At 40.8% G+C, this 20,105-nt stretch overlaps 1 protein-coding gene across 4 annotated transcripts in view; it reads left to right on the forward strand.

Annotated features, from left to right (window-relative positions):
* Positions 1-513: 513 nt before the first annotated feature.
* Positions 514-20,105, forward strand: part of MAGI3 (membrane associated guanylate kinase, WW and PDZ domain containing 3) — a 321,415-nt gene continuing 301,823 nt past the window's right edge. For all 4 annotated transcript variants that reach the window (XM_062191989.1, XM_062191986.1, XM_062191987.1 and 1 more), the window contains exon 1: positions 514-859. In XM_062191989.1, coding sequence (XP_062047973.1) covers positions 544-859 — 316 coding nt within the window. In that variant the 5' untranslated portion in view covers positions 514-543. The remainder of the gene's footprint in view (positions 860-20,105) is intronic.

Below are 20,105 nucleotides of genomic sequence, written 5' to 3' on the forward strand. Positions count from 1 at the left end.
AGGTTGCGGCGGGTTTGAAAGCGGCAGTTTCCTGGCAGCCTGGGCCAGGCGTCGGTCTCTGCGCTCCGGCTCCGCAGCAGCCCCGGTCGATCCGGCGACGGCTCTACTTCTGCGCGCCCCGGACGGATTTTTTTCCCGTTCCGGCTCTTCCCCCTTCGCCTCCCCGCCCCCCTGCCTCAGCCTTTCCCGCCGCTCGGGCGCAGAGCCCGGGGGCCAGCCGTCGGCAGTGACCCCGCCCGAAACCCCTTCTGGAATCGCCCGAGGACAATTCCCTTTTCCTTTCTTCAGCCGAACCCGCGGTGGCCCTCGCGGAGCCCGCTCAGCCCCGGAGAGCGCAGCCGGGAGGGACGTCTGAGGGGCGTCTCGGGGCTCGGAGGGGCCGGCGCCCGGCGGGCTGAGGTGGTGGTGGTGGGGGGTGCCAGAGCGGCGAGCCCCCCCTGGCCGGGCTCCGCGGGCCGCCCGGGGCCCCCCGGCTGAGAGGGCGCGGGAGCGGCGCCCCGGCCGCCCGCGCGGGGTCTCCCCCATGGTGCAGCGGGGTTCGGGATGTCGAAGACGCTGAAGAAGAAGAAGCACTGGCTCAGCAAGGTGCAGGAGTGTGCGGTGTCCTGGGCCGGGCCCCCGGGCGACTTGGGCGCCGAGATCCGGGGCGGCGCGGAGCGCGGCGAGTTCCCCTACCTGGGGCGGCTCCGCGAGGAGCCCGGCGGGGGCACCTGCTGCGTGGTGTCGGGCAAGGCGCCCAGCCCGGGGGATGTGCTGCTGGAGGTGAACGGGACGCCCGTCAGCGGGCTCACCAACCGGGACACCCTGGCTGTCATCCGCCACTTCCGCGAGCCCATCCGTCTCAAGACCGTGAAGCCAGGTACGCCTATTCTGCCTGGTGGTGGTGGTGGTGGTGGTGGGTGGAGGCCAGGGAGGTCCGAGGTGGGCGTCCTGGGGCGCTGGCATCTCTCCGCCGCTTAGGGTCCCCGGGCTATCTCCGACCTCCTGGGTGTGCCTGACTCCCTGGGGGTTGGGGGGTGGGGAGAGAAAGGGTGCTGATTCCCATTTTGCCGATTGGAAAACTGAGTTCTGGATTGGCATGGCTGCTGTGTCACAGAACTGCGACCAGAGGCTGGGTTTCCTAAATCTGTAGCTCCGTCGCCCACCGCAGACAGTTTTCTGCTGGGAGGAGGCCTTGTGGAAAAGGTCCTCAGGATTGTAGCGTTTTCTTGGGCATGGTCTTAACGCATCTTCTAACAAGGAGTAAGGTTTTTACTATGGAGACACTTGGTGCCAGGGTCACCACCTGGTGCAGCTGGGAGGGCTTAGCTGCTTCGGGGTGTTTTGCACGCCAGCAGACATCTAACAGCCTAACTCAGGCCAGGTGGTTCAGGTGTGTGGGAGCCGAGGAGGGTGCCGGAGGTGAAATGTGACCGAGCGGTGTGTTGTTGAACGTGAGTCTGGGTTTTGAAGGAAGAGCGAGGTGCCTGGCTGAGTAAAAGGATTTTCTGGAGCTTTTGATTTTAACAGAATTCTGTTGAAGTGGTAGGTGGAAAGAGCCCCCGTTGCCCTGATGTGTTTCATGCTAGTAAAATCTGGTGCAAAGCACATTACGTTTATGGCATACTTGCCAGTTTCAAAGCATTGATCAGATTGCGTACAGTGGTTCAGTGAGAGCTGGTAGTAGGTAGTAGTCCTGATGAATTTGTTGTCTGCTGTATCGTCGGGTGTGTTAGAACGGGTGGGATATTCTGCCGTCTGAGGTGTTTGTAGGAGAGGGAATTAGGATTACAACGTGATTAGAAGTCAAGCTGTCTTCTTCCTGAATGTGCACTACTGAAATGATGCATCACAATATGATGGGCTGCTTAATTGGGATCTGGGCTGGATGTCAGTCCATCTCTTCACTACAAAATGCTAGAAAATTCTGGAGAAAAATTTGTCTCCCTCAGTTTTTTTTTTTTTCTTTTTTTTTTTCCCCCTCTCCCAGCAGCTCACTTTGGAAACATTTCTGATAGTTCTTATTCTTAATGGGAACTGATGGTTTGTGGTGCACCGTATACATAAGGATGAGTGTAGTGTGGTTAAATGGATGCACACACTCACATGGTTCTTTAATCTTAAATGAAGATTTTCTTCATGTTCCATCATCATCATTTTAAGTTTAAGGATTTATGTGATGTTTTCATTGGTAATTTTAAAAGCTCTGGCAGACTTTAAAACTTTTTCTGTGTAGTTTTGAGAATTGCAAAATTCTTTCTTTGCTCTAACTTTTAGGACCATATGTGAAGAAGGATAGAGGAAAAGCTTTTAGGGTTTTAGTTCAGACACTCAGGCACTGTCAACAATGAACAAAATACTACATAGACAGGCTTTGCTACTCTAGGTGCCTTGTAGTTCAAATCCCATGAGTCAGTGGATAATGGGAATATCTGCATCATCGCTTTGTGTTTTGTTTTGATTAGTTGGAGTATAAATTAGAGTATAACTGTTACCTTTAAAAAAAAGTCTTACTGTTGTTAGGTTGATGAAACTGGTATATTCCAAATTATTGTGATTCTTTTGGAAAACCAGAGAAATGGCTTTTTCATGAACATTAATCTGGTCTACATGTTATGCATTTACTCAGTCTGCATATCAAATTTAAGAAAATAATTCAAGGTTTAGAGTGTGTTTGGTGATGTTAATGAACTGTGTAGAATAAACATCCTTTGCCTCACAATGTTGTTGACATTTTTATTGTAAGAATGTTTTGCCCTCTTGACATGTGAAGATATTGTCTATTTTAAATATGGAGTTGAAATAAGGAGAAAAACATTGATTAATGGTAGCAGTATATTTCATAATAGTGTAAATTCTAAATACTTTGCTTATTTATAAAGATATACTTTGTATCACTAATTTCTAATGTGTACTGTTATGTCTGTGTTACATGAGAATAATCTTGTTTCCAAGTAAATTGAGATTTAGAAATTTTAATGCTTTTAAAAATAGTATTTCTAGTTTCTTAGTTTCATATTAAATGAATTTGATAAGTGCTCTACTGAAAAGCAGTATTTTGTATAAAGTAGCATGATTTTTGCTGGTTAAACATAAGACTTTAAATATTAGAAGAACTTGAGATTATTTGTAGAAATTTGGGTTTGATTAAAAATAGCATAAATATCTCCATAAGAGTCAAAGACTCTTACTGTTGTGGTTCATTTAGAAGAGGATGAAAATACAGAGCAAGGGGAAAAAGAAATTTGCCCTTACATTTTTCCTTTTACCTAAACTTTGTGAAATGCATGTTTCAGTTTAATAAGGTATTGTAAAGTATATGTAGCACTCTTTCTGTTGTCTTGACTCTATAAAACTATGGTCATAACCTGTCATTTAGAAGCTAGCAAGTATAAGAATAAGATGTAAGCATTTCTTTAATATTAATGGGGACTGATCAAATACTGGCCTCTGACAAAGTCCGTGTGGTGGGTTGAGCTGGAGTCTAGGACATGGCTGCTGCAGGGCTGCTTTCTCCTTGCTGCCTCCTTTTCATCTAGTGGATGCTAAGGGGAGCCCAGCCACAGCCAGTACCACTAACTGGATGACTTAATAAGATGTTTTCTGGCAGTGACTGTCTACAGCTTTGATTTGGGCATTTATTTTTCTTTCTTTCTTTTTTTTTTAATAATCTTTAGCAGATAATGGAAAGTAGCTCTTTAAAATAAAGCCCCTGAGGCTTTTCTGAGACAATTAGGGAATTCCTTATTTTTCATATTAAAGTCATATTTAGCAGTTGGTACTTTTACTGCTTCTTGGTTCTCCCATTGTTTAGCTTAGTTAGTTACTTATTCCTTAATTATGGCCCTGACATTTATTTTTTTGCAATGAAAAGTTGTCATTTGAATTTGAACTTTGTATTTTCCTAGCAGTAAAGGAAGTTGAACTTTGGATCTCTGGTGAAATTGTTTCATGATATAATCATACTATGGCCAGGAATGATTTCTTTGATTCACTTCAGAATATAATCTTAAATAATTTCTGGTTTGATTAATGATACAAGTAGTTAAGTTAGTTCTAAAATTCCCCAAACTATGAGTGTGCAAAATTTTATGGAATTTATAAACAAGTACTTCTTCATGTACCTTTAACATATTTTAAGCAGTTATGAATTATGTGAATTTTACTCCAGAGATTAAATACTGATACAATCAGAATATGAAATCATTGTCGCTGCTTTATTAGGCACACATTGCCTTCAAGTATCCTGAGTCTGCTGCGATAGCTATAGATGAAAATTGGGGGAACAGTGTTACAGTTTATTTTAAAAAAACTAGTGTGAAACATCTTGTGTAATGTTAATTAAATATGGATAAAAGTCTTCACCTTTGAGTCTTTGGGACACCTAATTTATTTACAAGGGAATTTTGCTAAAATGTGTTAATTCCTAGAAATCATTCCACCATGGTGAAGAAATATTACTGAGTACTTCTAAATAAGGAATATTTATATTGTGTAAATAATATGTAACTCAGTGCCTTTCTTCTAGCTCTTGGATCTTTTTGTTAATGGGCTTTTGTGGTGGGGGAGGGCTTAGTGGATAATTTGGTACTTTAGTGAGTTTTGCTTAGGTGGTTGTAGAATTTGAAGAAGAGAATACTAAAATAGAGTAGAGTTAATTGCTAGCCTCCTAGGTTTACGATACAATAAATTCCTCAATACCTTATTTTAAACAGTAGAAACTGGAGACTGGATGAAGCAACCCCTTTGTTATATGAAATAGTACATTTTGATAAACCTAAATTTGAAAACGCCCTGTGTTTTCAAATTTTGGTAGTGGTTCTTTTCATTCTATAGGCCATAATAATAAATTATCCAGGTTCTAGATTCTGTTCATTGATGCCTTCGATTCACATGAGTAATGAACTTATACCATCGTGGCAGAACTTGGTGATTTGATGATTCTTATTACATCTTCAACATCTTTGTACTTAATTTTTTTTCTGCTCATCATTTTGTGGGACGTATTGTCTCCAAATATCTCAGTTATATTAGTATATAATTTTTTCTAGTTGCTTTTTTGATCCTGCTCTCACTCTCAGATGTCTTATAATTCAATCTGTAAATTTTTTCCTAGGTTGAGATATTTTAAAAATTATTTAATTTCTTGCTGTCTTAGTAGGACAGACACTTAACGTTTTTCACTTTAAATTTTCAGGCCATTCTTTATAATGTTCAGTTTATTGCTAAAACTAATTTTCATAGCACATAACTTCTTTTGGGCAATATGAATTATTTTTCCCCCTGAGATCCTGGAAAGTACTTTTTTTTTTTTTTTTTTTTTTGACAGGCAGAGTGGACAGTGAGAGAGACAGGTCTTCCTTTACCGACGGTTCACCCTCCAATGGCTGCTGCGGCCGGCGCACCGTGCTGATCCGAAGCCAGGAGCCAGGTGCTTATCCTGGTCTCCCATACGGGTGCAGGGCCCAAGGACTTGGGCCATCCTCTACTGCCTTCCCGGGCCATAGCAGAGAGCTGGCCTGGAAAAGGGGCAACTGGGACAGAATCTGGCGCTCCGACCGGGACTAGAACCTGGTATGCGGGCGCCGCAGGTGGAGGATTAGCCTAGTGAGCGGTGGCGCTGGCCAGGAGAGTACTTTCTAAACCCTCTTGTTATGAGAAACAAATTTCAGTAATTTTTTGGTACTCTCTAAGTTATGTAAGTTGATAATAAAATAGATTTCTTAAATTTGTTCAAGTATCTGAGTTATGAAGTAAATGCCTAACTTTCTCAGGATAATTTCATAGAGAGTCTTTACTGTGTGACCCCTAAGTGCTTTATACATTTTCTGGGCGTTTAGCGTTTGGGGAGTGTGTCATAGGAGAACTTCATTTTTTGAACTACTTTATCTGCTGATTTTAAGCTCTACCAATTTCAAAGTCAATTTTTGATTCTTTCTGATTTAACAAAGGCTAAATATTTTGATGTTGAAAACTAGAAAGCTGTGTCACCTTAAATTATTTTTGCTTCTCTTCTGAAATGTTGAGAAATAATTTCCTTGAAATACTACATTGTGGTGGAGGATATATGTACTGAATTTTAATCTGTTGCTGAGGGTAAGAGTTTCAGTAGCTTGGAGGCAGGTGTTGACAGAGTTGTTTGTGGAGAAATAGAGGTGAATCCATTCATTGCTCTTCTCCTTGAAGAATAACTATTCTGAATGTTTTCCAAAGAAAGGTGCTTATTTTAACTTGCAAAGAGAAATAGTAAGCTCTGTTAGTGGCATGCATTAATTCCTTTCACAAATTCTTAGTGCACCCCCATGTGTAGCACTGAGCCAGCACTGGCAATGTAAAAATGAGTCAGACATGGTCTCTGTTTTCAAGAGGGTGACAACTTAGTAGGAGCTTAATGACTAATTGGTAAGGAATACTTGTGGTAAGGATTTCACTTTTATCCCAATATTTGAACTCTTTAGGTAAGTTTGAGTATAAATTTGGGTGAGAACTAGACTCCTTAATTGGCTGTGTAGTATGTTCTAAAGTGTGGTTATGGAGTTGTAGCCTCGAAAGGGCTTGGGTTCTCAAGTCACTACAAAAAGAAACAACAAAAAAAGAAAAAGAAATAAAATATAAACAGCACTGTCTATTGAAAAAGCCCTTAAATTGTCCATAAAATAATTTACTGTCCCATTTTTTGGATAAGTCCTCTAGGCCACTTATTCACACATGATAGAACCAATTGTATTTTATTTGAGCACCAAATGAAGTAATTTGCTTACATTAAAGAGATGTTTTCTCCACCAAAATGTGTCTTATAATTCTAAGAAATTCTCTTCATCTGGGTGAGCACAGAGCATTTGTGAAAATTAAGCATGTCTGTGAGGTAAAAGAAAGGTTTCATTCTTTTTTGTCTTGATAGGGCCTTGCCACCCACCCTTATTTTATGACTTGTGTGGTTTGGGAGGAAATTGTGTATTCTGAACTATTCTGGCTTTGAAAGATGGACAAGTTGTACTTGAATGGCATTAAAATCTTTCAGTAGTAGATAAGAAGCAGAGGAGGAGAAAAGCACAGGCCATAGGATGATACCCTTGTGTCTTTATTCTTTTTTTTTTAAAGATTTATTTATTTATTTGAAAGTCAGAGTTACACAGAGAGGAGAGAGAGAGAGGGAGAAGGAGAGAGAGAGAGGTCAAGAGGTCTTCCATCTGATGGTTCACTCCCTAATTGGCTGCAGTGGCGGGAGCTGTGCCGATCCCAAGCCAGGAGCCAGGAGCTTCCTCCGGGTCTCCCACGTGGGTGCAGGGGCCCAAAGACTTGGGCCATCTTTTTAATTTATTTAACAGGTAGAGTTACAGACAGACAGAGAGAGAGAGAGAGACAGAGAGAAAGGTCTTCCTTCCGTTGGTTCACTTCCCAAATGGCTGCTACGGCCAGTGCTGCACCGATCCGAAGCCAGGAGCCAGGTGCTTCTTCCTGGTCTCCCATGTGGGTGCAGGGGCCCAAGCACTTGGGCCATCCTCCACTGCCTTCCCGGGCCACAGCAGAGAGCTGGACTGGAAGAGGAGCAACCGGGACTAAAACCCGGACCCATATGGGATGCCGGCGCGGCAGGTGGAGGATTAACCAAGTGAGCCAAGGCGCTGGCCTGTGGGCCATCTTCTACTGCTTTCACAGGCCATAGCAGAGAGCTGGATTAGAAGTGGAGCAGCTGGGTCTCAAACCTGCGCCCATATGGGATGCCGGCGCTTCAGGTTAGGGTGTTAACCCACTGCGCAACAGCGCCGGCCCCTTCCATTCCCTCTTATACACACACTATCCCCAACTCTAGAAATTTTATCCTGATGCAGCTACTCTGTTGTATGGCAATGATCCCAAGGAGTAATTCCCCCCACCATTTCCATCATCCCAACATGGCAAGATGAACATGGACTACCTCGTGATGACAATAATTTGGCTTGTGACTTTTCTAAATACCTGGGAAAGCAGAAACTGTGCTCACAGGTGTTTTATTAACACATACTAAAGATAAATATTGGTTTAGAGACTCAGTAAGAAATACAATGAGTTAAATTTCTGCCACAATTTACTAGAAGTTTTTTAAAATATGAGTGGGAATTGGAAAGAAATTTTCTTCAAATTTATTAATAGGGTCTATGTTATTTAGTAGCTTTATTTATTGTCATGGGTATGAGTATGAACAGTGGTCTACTTAAAACTTTCTGGCATCTTTGCCTCTTTGCTGTTGCTATGTTTTTGCAGAGATTTGAAAACATGTTATTTTTCTTACTTCAGGAAAGTTTGTGAGAAGCTGTACTGTATCTTATTGTCCTGATTAGGAATTACATGTGACAACAAATGGGATTTCATTAACATGATGACATTAATAGAAATAATTTTATGAACTTCTGTATATAAAGAGAATTGAAAATGAATCTTGATGGGAATGGAAGGGGAGAGCGAGTGGGAAAGGGGAGGGTTGCGGGTTGGGGGGAAGTTGTGTGGGAGGGAAGCCTTTGTAATTCATAAGCTGTACTTTGGAAATTTATATTCATTAAATAAATAAATAAAAAGAATTTTATGAACTAAAAATACCCTACAATGAAGAAAAAAGGCAAGTATTTATTAATAAATTCCTTATTTACTGATTAGAATCAAATTGAATTAAACTAAATTTGCTTTGTATTTTCCTCCAATAAAATAAAATATCTACTTTAATGGAATAGTCCTGAAAATATATTACTCTATGGGTATTGTTATCTAGTTTGTCATAGATATCTTGTGATATACAGCTTAGATCTCATCAGAAGAGGGAGAAAAAGTCCTAATTCAATTTCTGGTTTCTCTGTTTATAAGAATTTTGTAGTTGAGGCCAGTGTTGTGGCAGAGCAAATTAAGGCATGGCCTGCAGCACTGGCATCCCATATGGGCGCTGGTTGAAGTCCCAGCTGCTTTACTTCTGATCCAGCTCCCTGCTAATGTGCCTGGGAAGCAGTAGAGGATGGCCCAAATCTTTGGGCCCCTGCACCCACATGGGAGACCCAGAAGAAGCACCCCACTCCTGGCTTCAGACTGGTCCAGCTCCAGTTGTTGTGGCCATTTGGGTAGTGAACCAGCAGATGGAAGATCTCTCTTTCTCTCTGTCTCTCCTTCTCTCTGTAAATCTTCCTTTCAAATAAATAATCTTAAAAAAAAAAAAAAGAGTTCTGTAGCAAGACACAAGGTTTAGTGAGGTTAATTTAGTCCAAGAAGAATTTTATAAACTTACATACATGCAAATCCAGGCATAGCTCAGTAACAGCTAAATTAATGTTCTCAAGTGATGATCATCTGAATTGTTACTTGTCTTTCTTTTCTTCATGATAGCTCTTTCTTCAGAAAAGAGCAGAACAGGTAATAGAACCCTCAGGTCATAGGGGGTCCTCTAAGCGTCTCATCTTTTTTTTTTTTTTCTTGAGTCCAGTAATCAGTCTCATGCAGGGATTTGGATAGGGCCCTCTGCCCATGTCTTGGACCAGTTACTGTGAATAGAGGGCAATGGGGTACATGATTGGTCAGGTCTGGGTTACATGTCCATTCTTGAAGCTAGAAATAGGTAGCACAATGTGATTATTAACTGTAGAGGAATATTAACTGTAGAGGGCAGTTCCTCAAAGGCTGGGATGCTAAGAAGATAGCACTACAGAAAATGATATGTTTTAAATTGTAAAATCTGTCCTGCTTTGAAACCAGCAGTAATACACATTTGTCACAGAACTATCATTGATTGTAGACCAAAACTGAGGCACAGATTTTACTCAAAGACTATATTTGGTGTTTTTTTTTTTAACTTTTATTTAATGAATATAAATTTCCAGTGTACAGCTTATGGATTACAATGGCTTCCCCCTCCCATAATTTCCCTCCCACCCGCAACCCTCCCCTCTCCCGCTCCCTCTCTCCTTCCATTTGCATCAAGATTCATTTTCAATTCTCTTTATATACAGAACATCAATTTAGTATAAAGATTTCAACAGTTTGTACCCACATAGAAACACAAAGTGAAACATACTGTTTGAGTACTAGTTATAGCATTAAATCAAAATGTACAGCACATTAAGGACAGAGATCCCACATGAGGAGCAAGTGCACAGTGGCTCCTGTTGTTGACCCAACAAATTGACACTCTAGTTTATGGCACCAGTAACCATCCTAGGCTGTCATCATGAGTTGCCAAGGCTATGGAAGCCTTCCAAACTTGGAAGGCTTCTATATTTGGTGTTTTTTAACCCAAAAAGTGCTTTTTTATCTGAAAGCAATTTCTTTCAAAAATTGAGATGTTGGGCGTTGGTGCTGGGGTTTTACAGGTTAAATGGCTTACACCCCAGCATCCCATACGGGTGCCTGTTCAAGTCCCAGCTGCTCCACTTCTCATCCAGCTCCATGCTAATACACCTAAGAAAGCAGTGGAAGGTGGGTCAAGTCATATACCCATGTGGGAGACCAGCAAGACGCTCCTGTCTCCTGGTTTCTGCCTGGCTCAGCCTGGTTGTTGTGGCCATTTGGTGAGTGAACAGCGAATGGAAGATCTTTCTTTCTCTCTCTCTCTCTCTAACTCTAACTCTAACTCTAACTCTCTAACTCTGCCTTTCAAATAAATAAATACATCCTTAAAAAAGAGATGTTGATAACTCATACAATTTGAATGTACTGCTTATAATTTTTCATTTTTTAAAAATTTGTTTATTTGTGAGGCAGAGTTAGAGAGAGAGAGAGACAAAGACAAAAGTCCGCTGGTTCACTTCCCAAATGGCTGCAACTGCTAGAGCTGAGCTGATCCAAAGCCAGAAGCCAGGAGCTTCTTTTTCTCGGTCTCCCATGTGGGTGCAGGGGCTCAAACACTTGGGCCATCTTCACTGCTTTCCCAGGCCGTTAGCAGGGAGCGGAATTGGAAGTGGAGAAGCCAGGACTCGAACCGGTGCCCATATGGGATGCTGATGCTGCAAGTGGAGGTTTAACCTACTATGCCACAGTGCTGGCCCCTTTCTTTCATTTTTTAAAATATCAAAAAAGATTCTCTAAATCAGTGCTTCTTGTCCTTAGAATACTTTAGAGGATCATTTAATTACCTTTGACATTGAGAAAATGATTATTAGTCTAAACAATGAAGTGTTTTACACTTAACATCATTTTTATCATTTTGAAAATGAAATTCTAATCTAATTACTTTACATGGTGCTTTGCTTTTAAAACAATGACCTTTTAAACAAAGATTGTCTCAACAGTATCGTTATACTGTTTCTAAGGACTCCCTAATAATACCTTTTTTTTAAAAAGCATTTTTAGTTATTTTGAAAGAGTCACAGAGAGAGAAGCAAAAACAGAGGAGCTTGCATCTGCTGGTTCACTCCTCTGAGGCAGCAGTGGGCCAGACCAGAGTCAGGAGCTTCATCCAGGACTTTCACATGTGTGGCAGGGGCTTAGACACTTGGGCCATTTTGTCCTTTTCTCTGGCCATTAGCAGGGAGCTGGATCAAAAGTGGAACAGCCGGGACATGAACTGGTGTCCATTTGGGATGCTGGTTTTGCAGGCGGCTGCTTTACCTTTTCTACACCTTCATGCTGGCCCCTTTAACCATGATCCCATAGATGTTATGCGAACTACATTGACTCTTACCCTTGAAACACTAAGTGTGATATAATGTGGTACCTGTTTAATCACCAAAAAAGTTATTTGATAGATATTGTAGGATAAAACCCACCCCCCATTTTTATGTTTCTTCCTGTCTCCTCTGGAGGGACAGAGATACATAAAATAGAGGTATAGAGTAGAAAGAGAGGATTAGGTGCTCTGAATATCATTATATTATTTTTATATTAAAATTTTAAAAATATTTAATTTATTTTCATTGAGTTGAAAGGCAGAGAGATGGAGAAATCTTCCATCTGATGGTGTACTCTTCAAATGCCCACAAGAGCCAGGACTGGACCAGACCAAAGCCAGAAAGGTCTTCCTTCCGTTGGTTCACTCCCTAAATGGCCGCCACGGCCGGTGCTGCGCTGATCCGAAGCCAGGAGCCAGGTGCTTCCTCCTGGTCTCCCATGTGAGTGGTAGGGACTTGAGTACTTGAGTCATCACCTGCTGTCTCCCAGGTGTGCATTAGCAGGAAGCTGGATTTGGAAGAAGGGCCAAGACTTGAAATGGGATGCCGGTGTTCTAAGTGGTGTCTTAAATGTGCCAAATGCCCACCCCTGCTTTTATATTCTAATTACTATATTAATATCTTCAGCTTTGATGCCATTAAAAACTCTAATCTTAGTATCAACTTTAAGTTTATGTACAATAGGAGTTTTATAGTTTTGCCATGTGTTGTTTTATAGTTGGACCTTTAGTGAGTATTAAATGTTGATAAAATATATATTTACTAGACTTAAAAATGAACATCCATGGAATTGGATGTGATTTACCAATAAGAATCCCAGCAGGGACTTTGTATTTTTAGATTAGCAATGTCCCCTCCGGATGTCTTTCAGCCATATTTGGAAAATTACCGCTTCAATGGCAAAAACCTATAATGACTAGAGTTCTCCAATATTAATTTCCTATATTGATTAATTAGGATATGAAATCTTAAAAATGTTATATTCTTTCTTAATTCTGCTCACAAAATTGTATCTTAACCCATCTTGGTGGTTTTTAGCAGACCATTTTGTCAAAATATGTTCAATATTAGCTAAGGATTTTGTTCACTCATACTAGTATTTAAGTTGGAATGTCCTTATTAATGAAAATTTTCATTTCCTTTGAATAGATTTAGATTTAGTAACTAGTGCTGTCTCACAGTGTAATATTGATGGATGAAATGACACTTCAACCTCCTTCTGGTGTCAACTCTTAAGTTTAGACTACCTTGCTCTAAGTCTAATAGGAATGTTCAGACTTGGGGACTTGTCATGATAATCTAGTTGTCACTGACTGAATAAAAACCATGTGTCAGGGCATTGTACACCCATCTCATTTGGTTTATGAGGACTTAGGTGTTGGCATTCACATCTTCCTGTAAAGAAGTGAGTCAGTTGTTGTCATCTCTCTACTAAGAGAAAACTGAGGTACAAAGAGAACACATCAGTGTTCAGACAGGTAGGACTATGACAGCAAGCAATGTGGAGTTTTCTTCCTTTTCTGGATACAATATTAGTTCATTATATCTAAAAATTAGTTTTACTTCCTTTTTCCAGAAAAAGGAAATAGTCTACAATTATGAATTGTTAGAGTATTAAATGCAGTAAAACTACTGTAGTAGCTTTGTTCTGTTTCTAAGCAAAGTTTGTGGTGGTGCAATTTAATATGTACAGCCAAACTGTATGATAGTTATTCCCATGGATTTCTTTCCTTTTTTTTTTTTTTTTAATTTTATTTGACAGGTAGAGTTATAGACAGTGAGAGAGAGAGACAGAGAGAAAGAAAGGTCTTCCTTCCGTTGGTTCACTCCCCAAATGGCCGCCAAGGCCAGTGCTGCACCGATCCGAAGCCAGGAGCCAGGTGCTTCTTCCTGGTCTCCCATGCGGGTGCAGGGGCCCAAGCACTTGGGCCATCCTCCACTGCCCTTCCGGGCCACAGCAGAGAGCTGGACTGGAAGAGGAGCAACTGGGACTAGAACCCAGTGCCCATATGGGATGCCATTGCTGCTGGCAGAGGATTAGCCAAATGAGCCACAGCATGGGCCCCCACAAATTTCTAACAAATGAGAAGTTAGTATTAATTCTTGCTACATTTTTAAAGCAATATTTTCAACAGTTATATGTGTAAAAGCTTAGATACTTTTAGGGTAAATATAACTGGGAGAATTGTGTACTTGACACTGGAATAATACCTTGTTCTCATGTTTCCTGTCCGCTTGCTGTGTAATTCACTCACCAGGAAGGTGTGTGTTTGCACATCTTGAGACAGGTAACCTAGAAAGTGTTTTGGTGAATATAAGAATGAACATATTTAGAATTAGGAATCTTTCGTAAGTATGCAGGCTATTTTCAAGTATATTTTTGTTCAATAAAATTTAGTCAAGCTAGATAGAAGAATAACTCATTGCATTCAACTAGACCTCTCTTCTAGGCTTCAAGTAGTATACACTAAGAAGGATTCTTTGAAGAGGCAGCTTGTAGATTGTTGGCATTCTTATTCTTTAAGTGTTTGTGCTGTTATGTTTCCTATTTAGGCTTAAAGTCAGTCACTCAAGTGGAAGGAATTGTAGCAATCCAATCAGTACCCTTTAGTCTATAAAGAAGTTGAGGCTTAGCAGTGGCAAGAGTCAGCATGAACCCTGCAGACTGACACTAGAACTTGGATCATCTGGTTCCTTTTATTGTTTTGGTTTCTGGCATGAGTATGTAGAAAATTGGTAAAACAAACAAAAAACTGTTAAACATATTCTGTCTCTTTATGCAATCTGCATTCTTTTGGAATTAAGTGTAATGCGCTAAACTCAGTTTGTTAGGCCATCATTTATGCATGAGTGTGGTTAGAGTCAGTGGTAACCTAGAAGTTGGAGCACAAGAAAGAATTTTAATCATTATATTCCACAGGGCATTTTTAGCCTTACATAATGGTATAGCTTATGGCTTAGATTACAATAGTCGTAAAATCATCAGTGGTGTTAACTGAATATTTAAATATGTGTTCTTGTTGTTTTAGCTTTGAAAAAAGTATTATTATTATCAGATTCTTAACAATGCTCACAGTAAAATCCTTCTGATAGTTGCTGCTTTTTTATGGATTGCTGATGCTGTTTCTTGCCCCTCTTTGTGGGAGTGTTGCTACAAGTCTGAATTACAATCAGCTATAGTTTTATTTTATTTTTTGCTTAACTGACCAGGGGATGCAATGGGGGAAGATAAGTTTTAGGTGTAAGAAATGCTCAGGGATGTGGTAGATATACTGTCAAGGGCGCCTTCTGCTCAGAGTCCTGAAGCTTGTTTGGTATCCTGAGGGCAAACTAACAAAACTAACAGGAGGGACTGTACTCTTGCTAGATGCAGGATGAGTAAATGTGTCAGGCCACAGATAGCTGGCTGTAACAAAGGATAAGGTGAAAGTGAAGGAGGTGGCCATTAGGCAAGACCAGTGGCAATGATTAAGTTCATTGTATGTTTGTGAGAAAATCACGCTGTCCTGAAACAGGAAAAAAAAAAAATCTTTGTAGAGTTGATCACATCTTCTTCTGTGGTGTTAGGTTCCAGTGAAGGATGCAGAAAGGGCTGTAACATAGGGAATTAGTTGCTTAGGGAATTTTCAAGAGGGCAGGAAGACTGGGCTATAGGCCAGGTCTCTGTGAATGACTTCCAGGGTACCTTGAAACACTCACTGTGGGAGTTGCCAACTCTGCCACCTTCAGTGGCAGTCAGGAGGTCACCACTGAAATAGTGGCAGGAAAGTACTACTGTAGCTGTGGTCAGGGGACCATTGGTTGTTACCCTTCTAATTGCTAGAAGTCTGACCACTGCTGTGATGACTTCTCCTTGATGCCTATGAGCTAGTGACTAAATGCTGGAAAGCTGAATCTGGCCACTGCTGCCTCTGCTGCTGTCCATAAAATAATTAGAGCATGATTACTTTGGAGTATTTATGACCTTTGTTTTTTTTTAATAGTTCATCATGATTTTATGTAACTGAATTCCTAAGAATGACTGTGTTTGGCAACTGACATGCAGAGCTCCTAAAAAATGTAATATTTTATCTCTTGAAAGAATACAGTCAACTCCAGTCTTACTGTGGCAGACCTCTAAGTTGAAGCTCCTGCTCCTAATTGGAAATTCTTTCTTTTTTTTTTTTTTTTTTTTTTCCTTTTTTTTTTTTTTATTTTTTTATTTTTTATTTTTTTTGACAGGCAGAGTGGACAGTGAGAGAGAGAGACAGAGAGAAAGGTCTTCCTTGGCCGTTGGTTCACCCTCCAATGGCCGCCGCGGTTGGCGCGCTGCGGCCGGCGCACCGCGCTGATCCGATGGCAGGAGCCAGGTGCTTATCTTGGTCTCCCATAGGGTGCAGGACCCAAGTACTTGGGCCGTCCTCCACTGCACTCCCTGGCCACAGCAGAGAGCTGGCCTGGAAGAGGGGCATCTGGGACAGGACCGGTGCCCCGACCGGGACTAGAACCCGGTGTGCCGGCGCCGCAAGGCGGAGGATTAGCCTAGTGAGCCGCGGCGCCGGCCGGAAATTCTTTCTTTTTTGTTTTAGTTCAAAGGTGGGGGCTAGACGTTAACATGTCCATGACTTTGTGAAAGCAACTAAAGGCTACAGGCTGATTGGGCTCTGCCTCACTTCTCCCTTCCATATCTTGTGTTCTGTATTTTAATGGTGGAATCAAATTTGCATCCAGAATACTAGCTGTAAAGGAGTGTAGAAATATTTTTAGTTTTCCAACCCTGCATTTCAGGAAGGCATACCATAAGGGAGGTGGATGTTGAATGCTAGTGGATCCTTTCCTGCATATTCATCTTCTTAAATATAGTGTTTTAATCCCAGGTTAGTCCATTCATGATAACTCATTGTCATGTCATTGAGCTCTTTTTGAAATGACATGCAGGTGGAATGATCATAGGGTTAATGGGTTTATAACATTTGCAGTGACCTTTTGTACTAGGTTAGCTTATGTCTGTCATACCTACCATATCTGTTGCTGAGCCACTCATGGTTTTTATCATTTGATCTCAGCCTCCCCTTGCAAGCCACAGGCATATAGGTCAATAGATGGGTCAGCAACTCATGATTTCTGTGGCTAAAAAAGAAGAGAGCAGCCAGTAAAAATCGTTTCTGTGAGTCTGAATTAAGGCAAAAAGGATGGAACTTCCAGTTAGTGTAGAGGTATAAACTTCAGGTAAGAGGTTTTGCAGTGATGTACTAGAGTTGGCTGTACTCTTTCACAAGACCAATTGTTAAATTTTCAGGAATCGACCAAAGGGTGCAAAGTTTCAGATGGATAGGGGGTATTTATCATTGTAAATAATGACAAATAAGCAAGATGATGGATACATTAATGAGTTTGATTTAATATAGTTCTGCATTGTATACATATATCAAAGCATCACATTGCACACCATATAATTTGTCAAACAAAAGTTAATTAAAAACCCCAGATACCCTAAGTCAGCTATTCTGGACAAAATTGAAGAAATGAAATGGTTTTTCTTTTTTAGAAAAAATTTTATAGAAGTTTTGTTGTCAGTTGTCATGAACAAACATTATTAGGAATCAAGCTGCATAAAATCATAATTAAATCAGTAAAGACAATGAATACTCAATTATTTTCTGATTATTTTACTACTATCTATGCTCTAGAATTTCTTTATATCTATTATAGTTGTATGGTAGCTATATCTGTATGATATATAATGGTTTACTACTTCACTTATCTTCCCAGCTCTGTTTCCGTTGTTTCACAGTTCACTATGGTGAGATTGTTAGCATTTACCTTCTGCACCACTGATTGTGGGGTAGAAGTGGAGAGTCAAGATTGGAAAGGGTATGATAAGCCATGTACAAACTAGATTTATGGGAAAAGAAACTGAGTATGCAGGAAAAATTGATCTATTATATAGAGCTGAATGGCGTTAATAGTGGAGAACTGGAGGGAAGGGCCACAAATTCCTCTTCCCAAGATTCAGAATCATTTTAGAATCATCCTACACCTCTAGTCTCCAGGAGAGTTAGCCTTATTTTATTTCCTGTTCTTGGAATTTTATGAACTTGAATTTCTCTGTTACCAACCATAATAAATAAAACACTCTGGACTTTTATTTCACTTTACTTATTTATGCTTATTTGCCTTCTCATGAAGAGAAGGCAATGTGTTGAAATTTTGGGTTCATATTTTCTGGGATAGAAATGTAGGTAAAGAAGAGGAGAAGAAGTGTAATATTTATGTAAGAATTTCTAGAGGGAGACATTTGTGGCTTTTGAATATGTGGTCCACATCTCCTCCAAAACAGTTTACACAAGGATAAGATTAAAGTCTCTGTGAGGGATAGATGCCTCTCTATATTGTTTAATTATTCTGTGATATTTCTAAAGTATAAATATCTTGTAGACTATTGTAGTTGCTTGTAGAGTATAGCCTGAAGTGCTAGAATGGTGGGGCATAGGTGGTGTTGGTCTCTTTGCTGTTGTAGGTCTTGCCTGTGCCTTTAAGAACTGCCAAGATGTAGGCCCTAGAGCTAACTGTACCTAGTGCAACAGCCTCAGCCTCTCTACTGCCTTTGATCAGCTGCTCTCTGTTCATCACTCCAGTTTTGTTTTCTCTTTAATCTGATCGCTTCTCCCACGCTTCTCTGATTTCAAAAAAAAAAAAAAACAAAAACAAAAAACAAAAAACAAAGAAAAACAAAAAAACCTGACGTTATATGAGTATAGATTCTGCCAGCCAATTGCAGTGCTCCTTAACTTCTCCACTGGGGATTGTCCAACCTCTGGGTGTCAGGTATAAACCTAGGCTGATGTTCTTCTTTTGTTTTATTTGTCCTTACTTGTATATTCAGAGCTGCTTTTTATCTCTAGAGAATATGTGTATGTATATATATTTATTTCTGGATCTGGAAATATTCCAGATGTGTGATCTCAAGATAGGTAATATTGGGGCAAGTGTTGTGGCATGATGGGAAAGGCTGCTGCTGCCTGCAACACCAGCATCCCACATGGGCATCAGTTCCAGTCTCTGCTGCTCCACTTCTGATCCAGCTCTCTGCTAATGGTGCCTGGGAAGGCATTGGAGGATAATTAAGTCCTTGGGCCCCTGCACCCATGTGGGAGACCCGGAAGAAGCTCCTGGCTTTTGGCTTCGGTCTGGCCCAGCCCTGGCTATTGCAGCCATTTGGGGAGTAAACCAACAGATGGAAGATTTCAATATCTATCTCTCCTTCTCTCTGTAACTGCCTTTCAAATAAATAAAAATAAATCTTTTTTTTTAAAAAAGATAATGTTTTAATTTTATTTGATATCCTTGTTTTAGAGGTTCAAGTTGGATCAAATTCCATCTTTTAAAAAGTCATCTTAAAAAAAAAAATAGGGATTGGGAGTGGATCTCTGAAGAACCCATGGATATTCTTACTAAATGAAAGAATAAAAATTATTTAATTGTGGTATATGAATCCACCATTGAAGTGTTATAATGCAGATAAGAATTTTCTCAGCACTTTTCATGTGGACCTTTGTAGATTGGTTGTTTGGGGAGAGCCTGCCTGAAGAGGAGACCTGTAAGCTTAAAGTTGACTAGAAAGAAGCAGTTTGCCCTGTGAAAATTTTCTAGTCAGAGGGGACTGTGAAGTGTTAAGACCTCAATGTCAGAACCTGGTATCTTATAGAAACAGAAAGGCCAGAGTGGTTTGCACTTAGTAAATGAGGGGGTGAAAGAGATAGGCATGAAATCAAAGAAGTAGACAAAGGCCAGTGGGGGGTGGGGTGGCTTGACTGTAAGGCACAGTGAGGAGTTTGGATCTTATCTTTGGCAGTGGAAAAGTATAAAGGTGGAGAATGGTATGTACTTCTTTTTTTTAAAAAAAGATTTATTTATTTATTTGAAAGTCAGAGTTACACGCAGAGAGAGAGAGAGAGAGGGAGAGGTCGTCCATCCAATGGTTCACTCCCCAGTTGGCCGCAATGGCTGGAGCTGTGCCGATCCAAAGCCAGAAGCTTCTTCTGGGTCTCCCACACAGGTGCAGGGGCCCAAGGACTTGGGCCATCTTCTACTGCTTTCCCAGGCCATAGCAGAGAGCTGGATCAGAAGTGGAGCAGCTGGGTCTTGAACTGGCGCCCATATGGGATGCTGGTGCTTCAGGCCAGGGCATTAACCTGCTGCACCATAGCGACAGCCCTAGTATGTATTTCAAAAAGCCATTGTTTCTGATTTGGAAGGGGGATAAGTGTGGAAGGGAGACCTTTTAGTTTAGCTGAAAATTTATGATGGCTTGAATTCTTAAGGGTATGGTGACAATGAAATGAAATGGATCACATTGATTGACTGCTGGTGAGGAAAGGAAGGGTCTTCAAGATAACATTTAGGTTTCTGCTTTGAGCAACTGGGTGGGTAGTAGTACCATCTCCAGGAATAGAAGATTGGTTGGAGTGATCAAGTATTTTTTTGTGAAGGAAATAGATATACCACCTTGATACTTCTCTT

Source organism: Lepus europaeus, chromosome 5, assembly GCF_033115175.1.
Source record: "Lepus europaeus isolate LE1 chromosome 5, mLepTim1.pri, whole genome shotgun sequence".
Classification (NCBI taxonomy): Eukaryota; Metazoa; Chordata; class Mammalia; order Lagomorpha; family Leporidae; genus Lepus; species Lepus europaeus.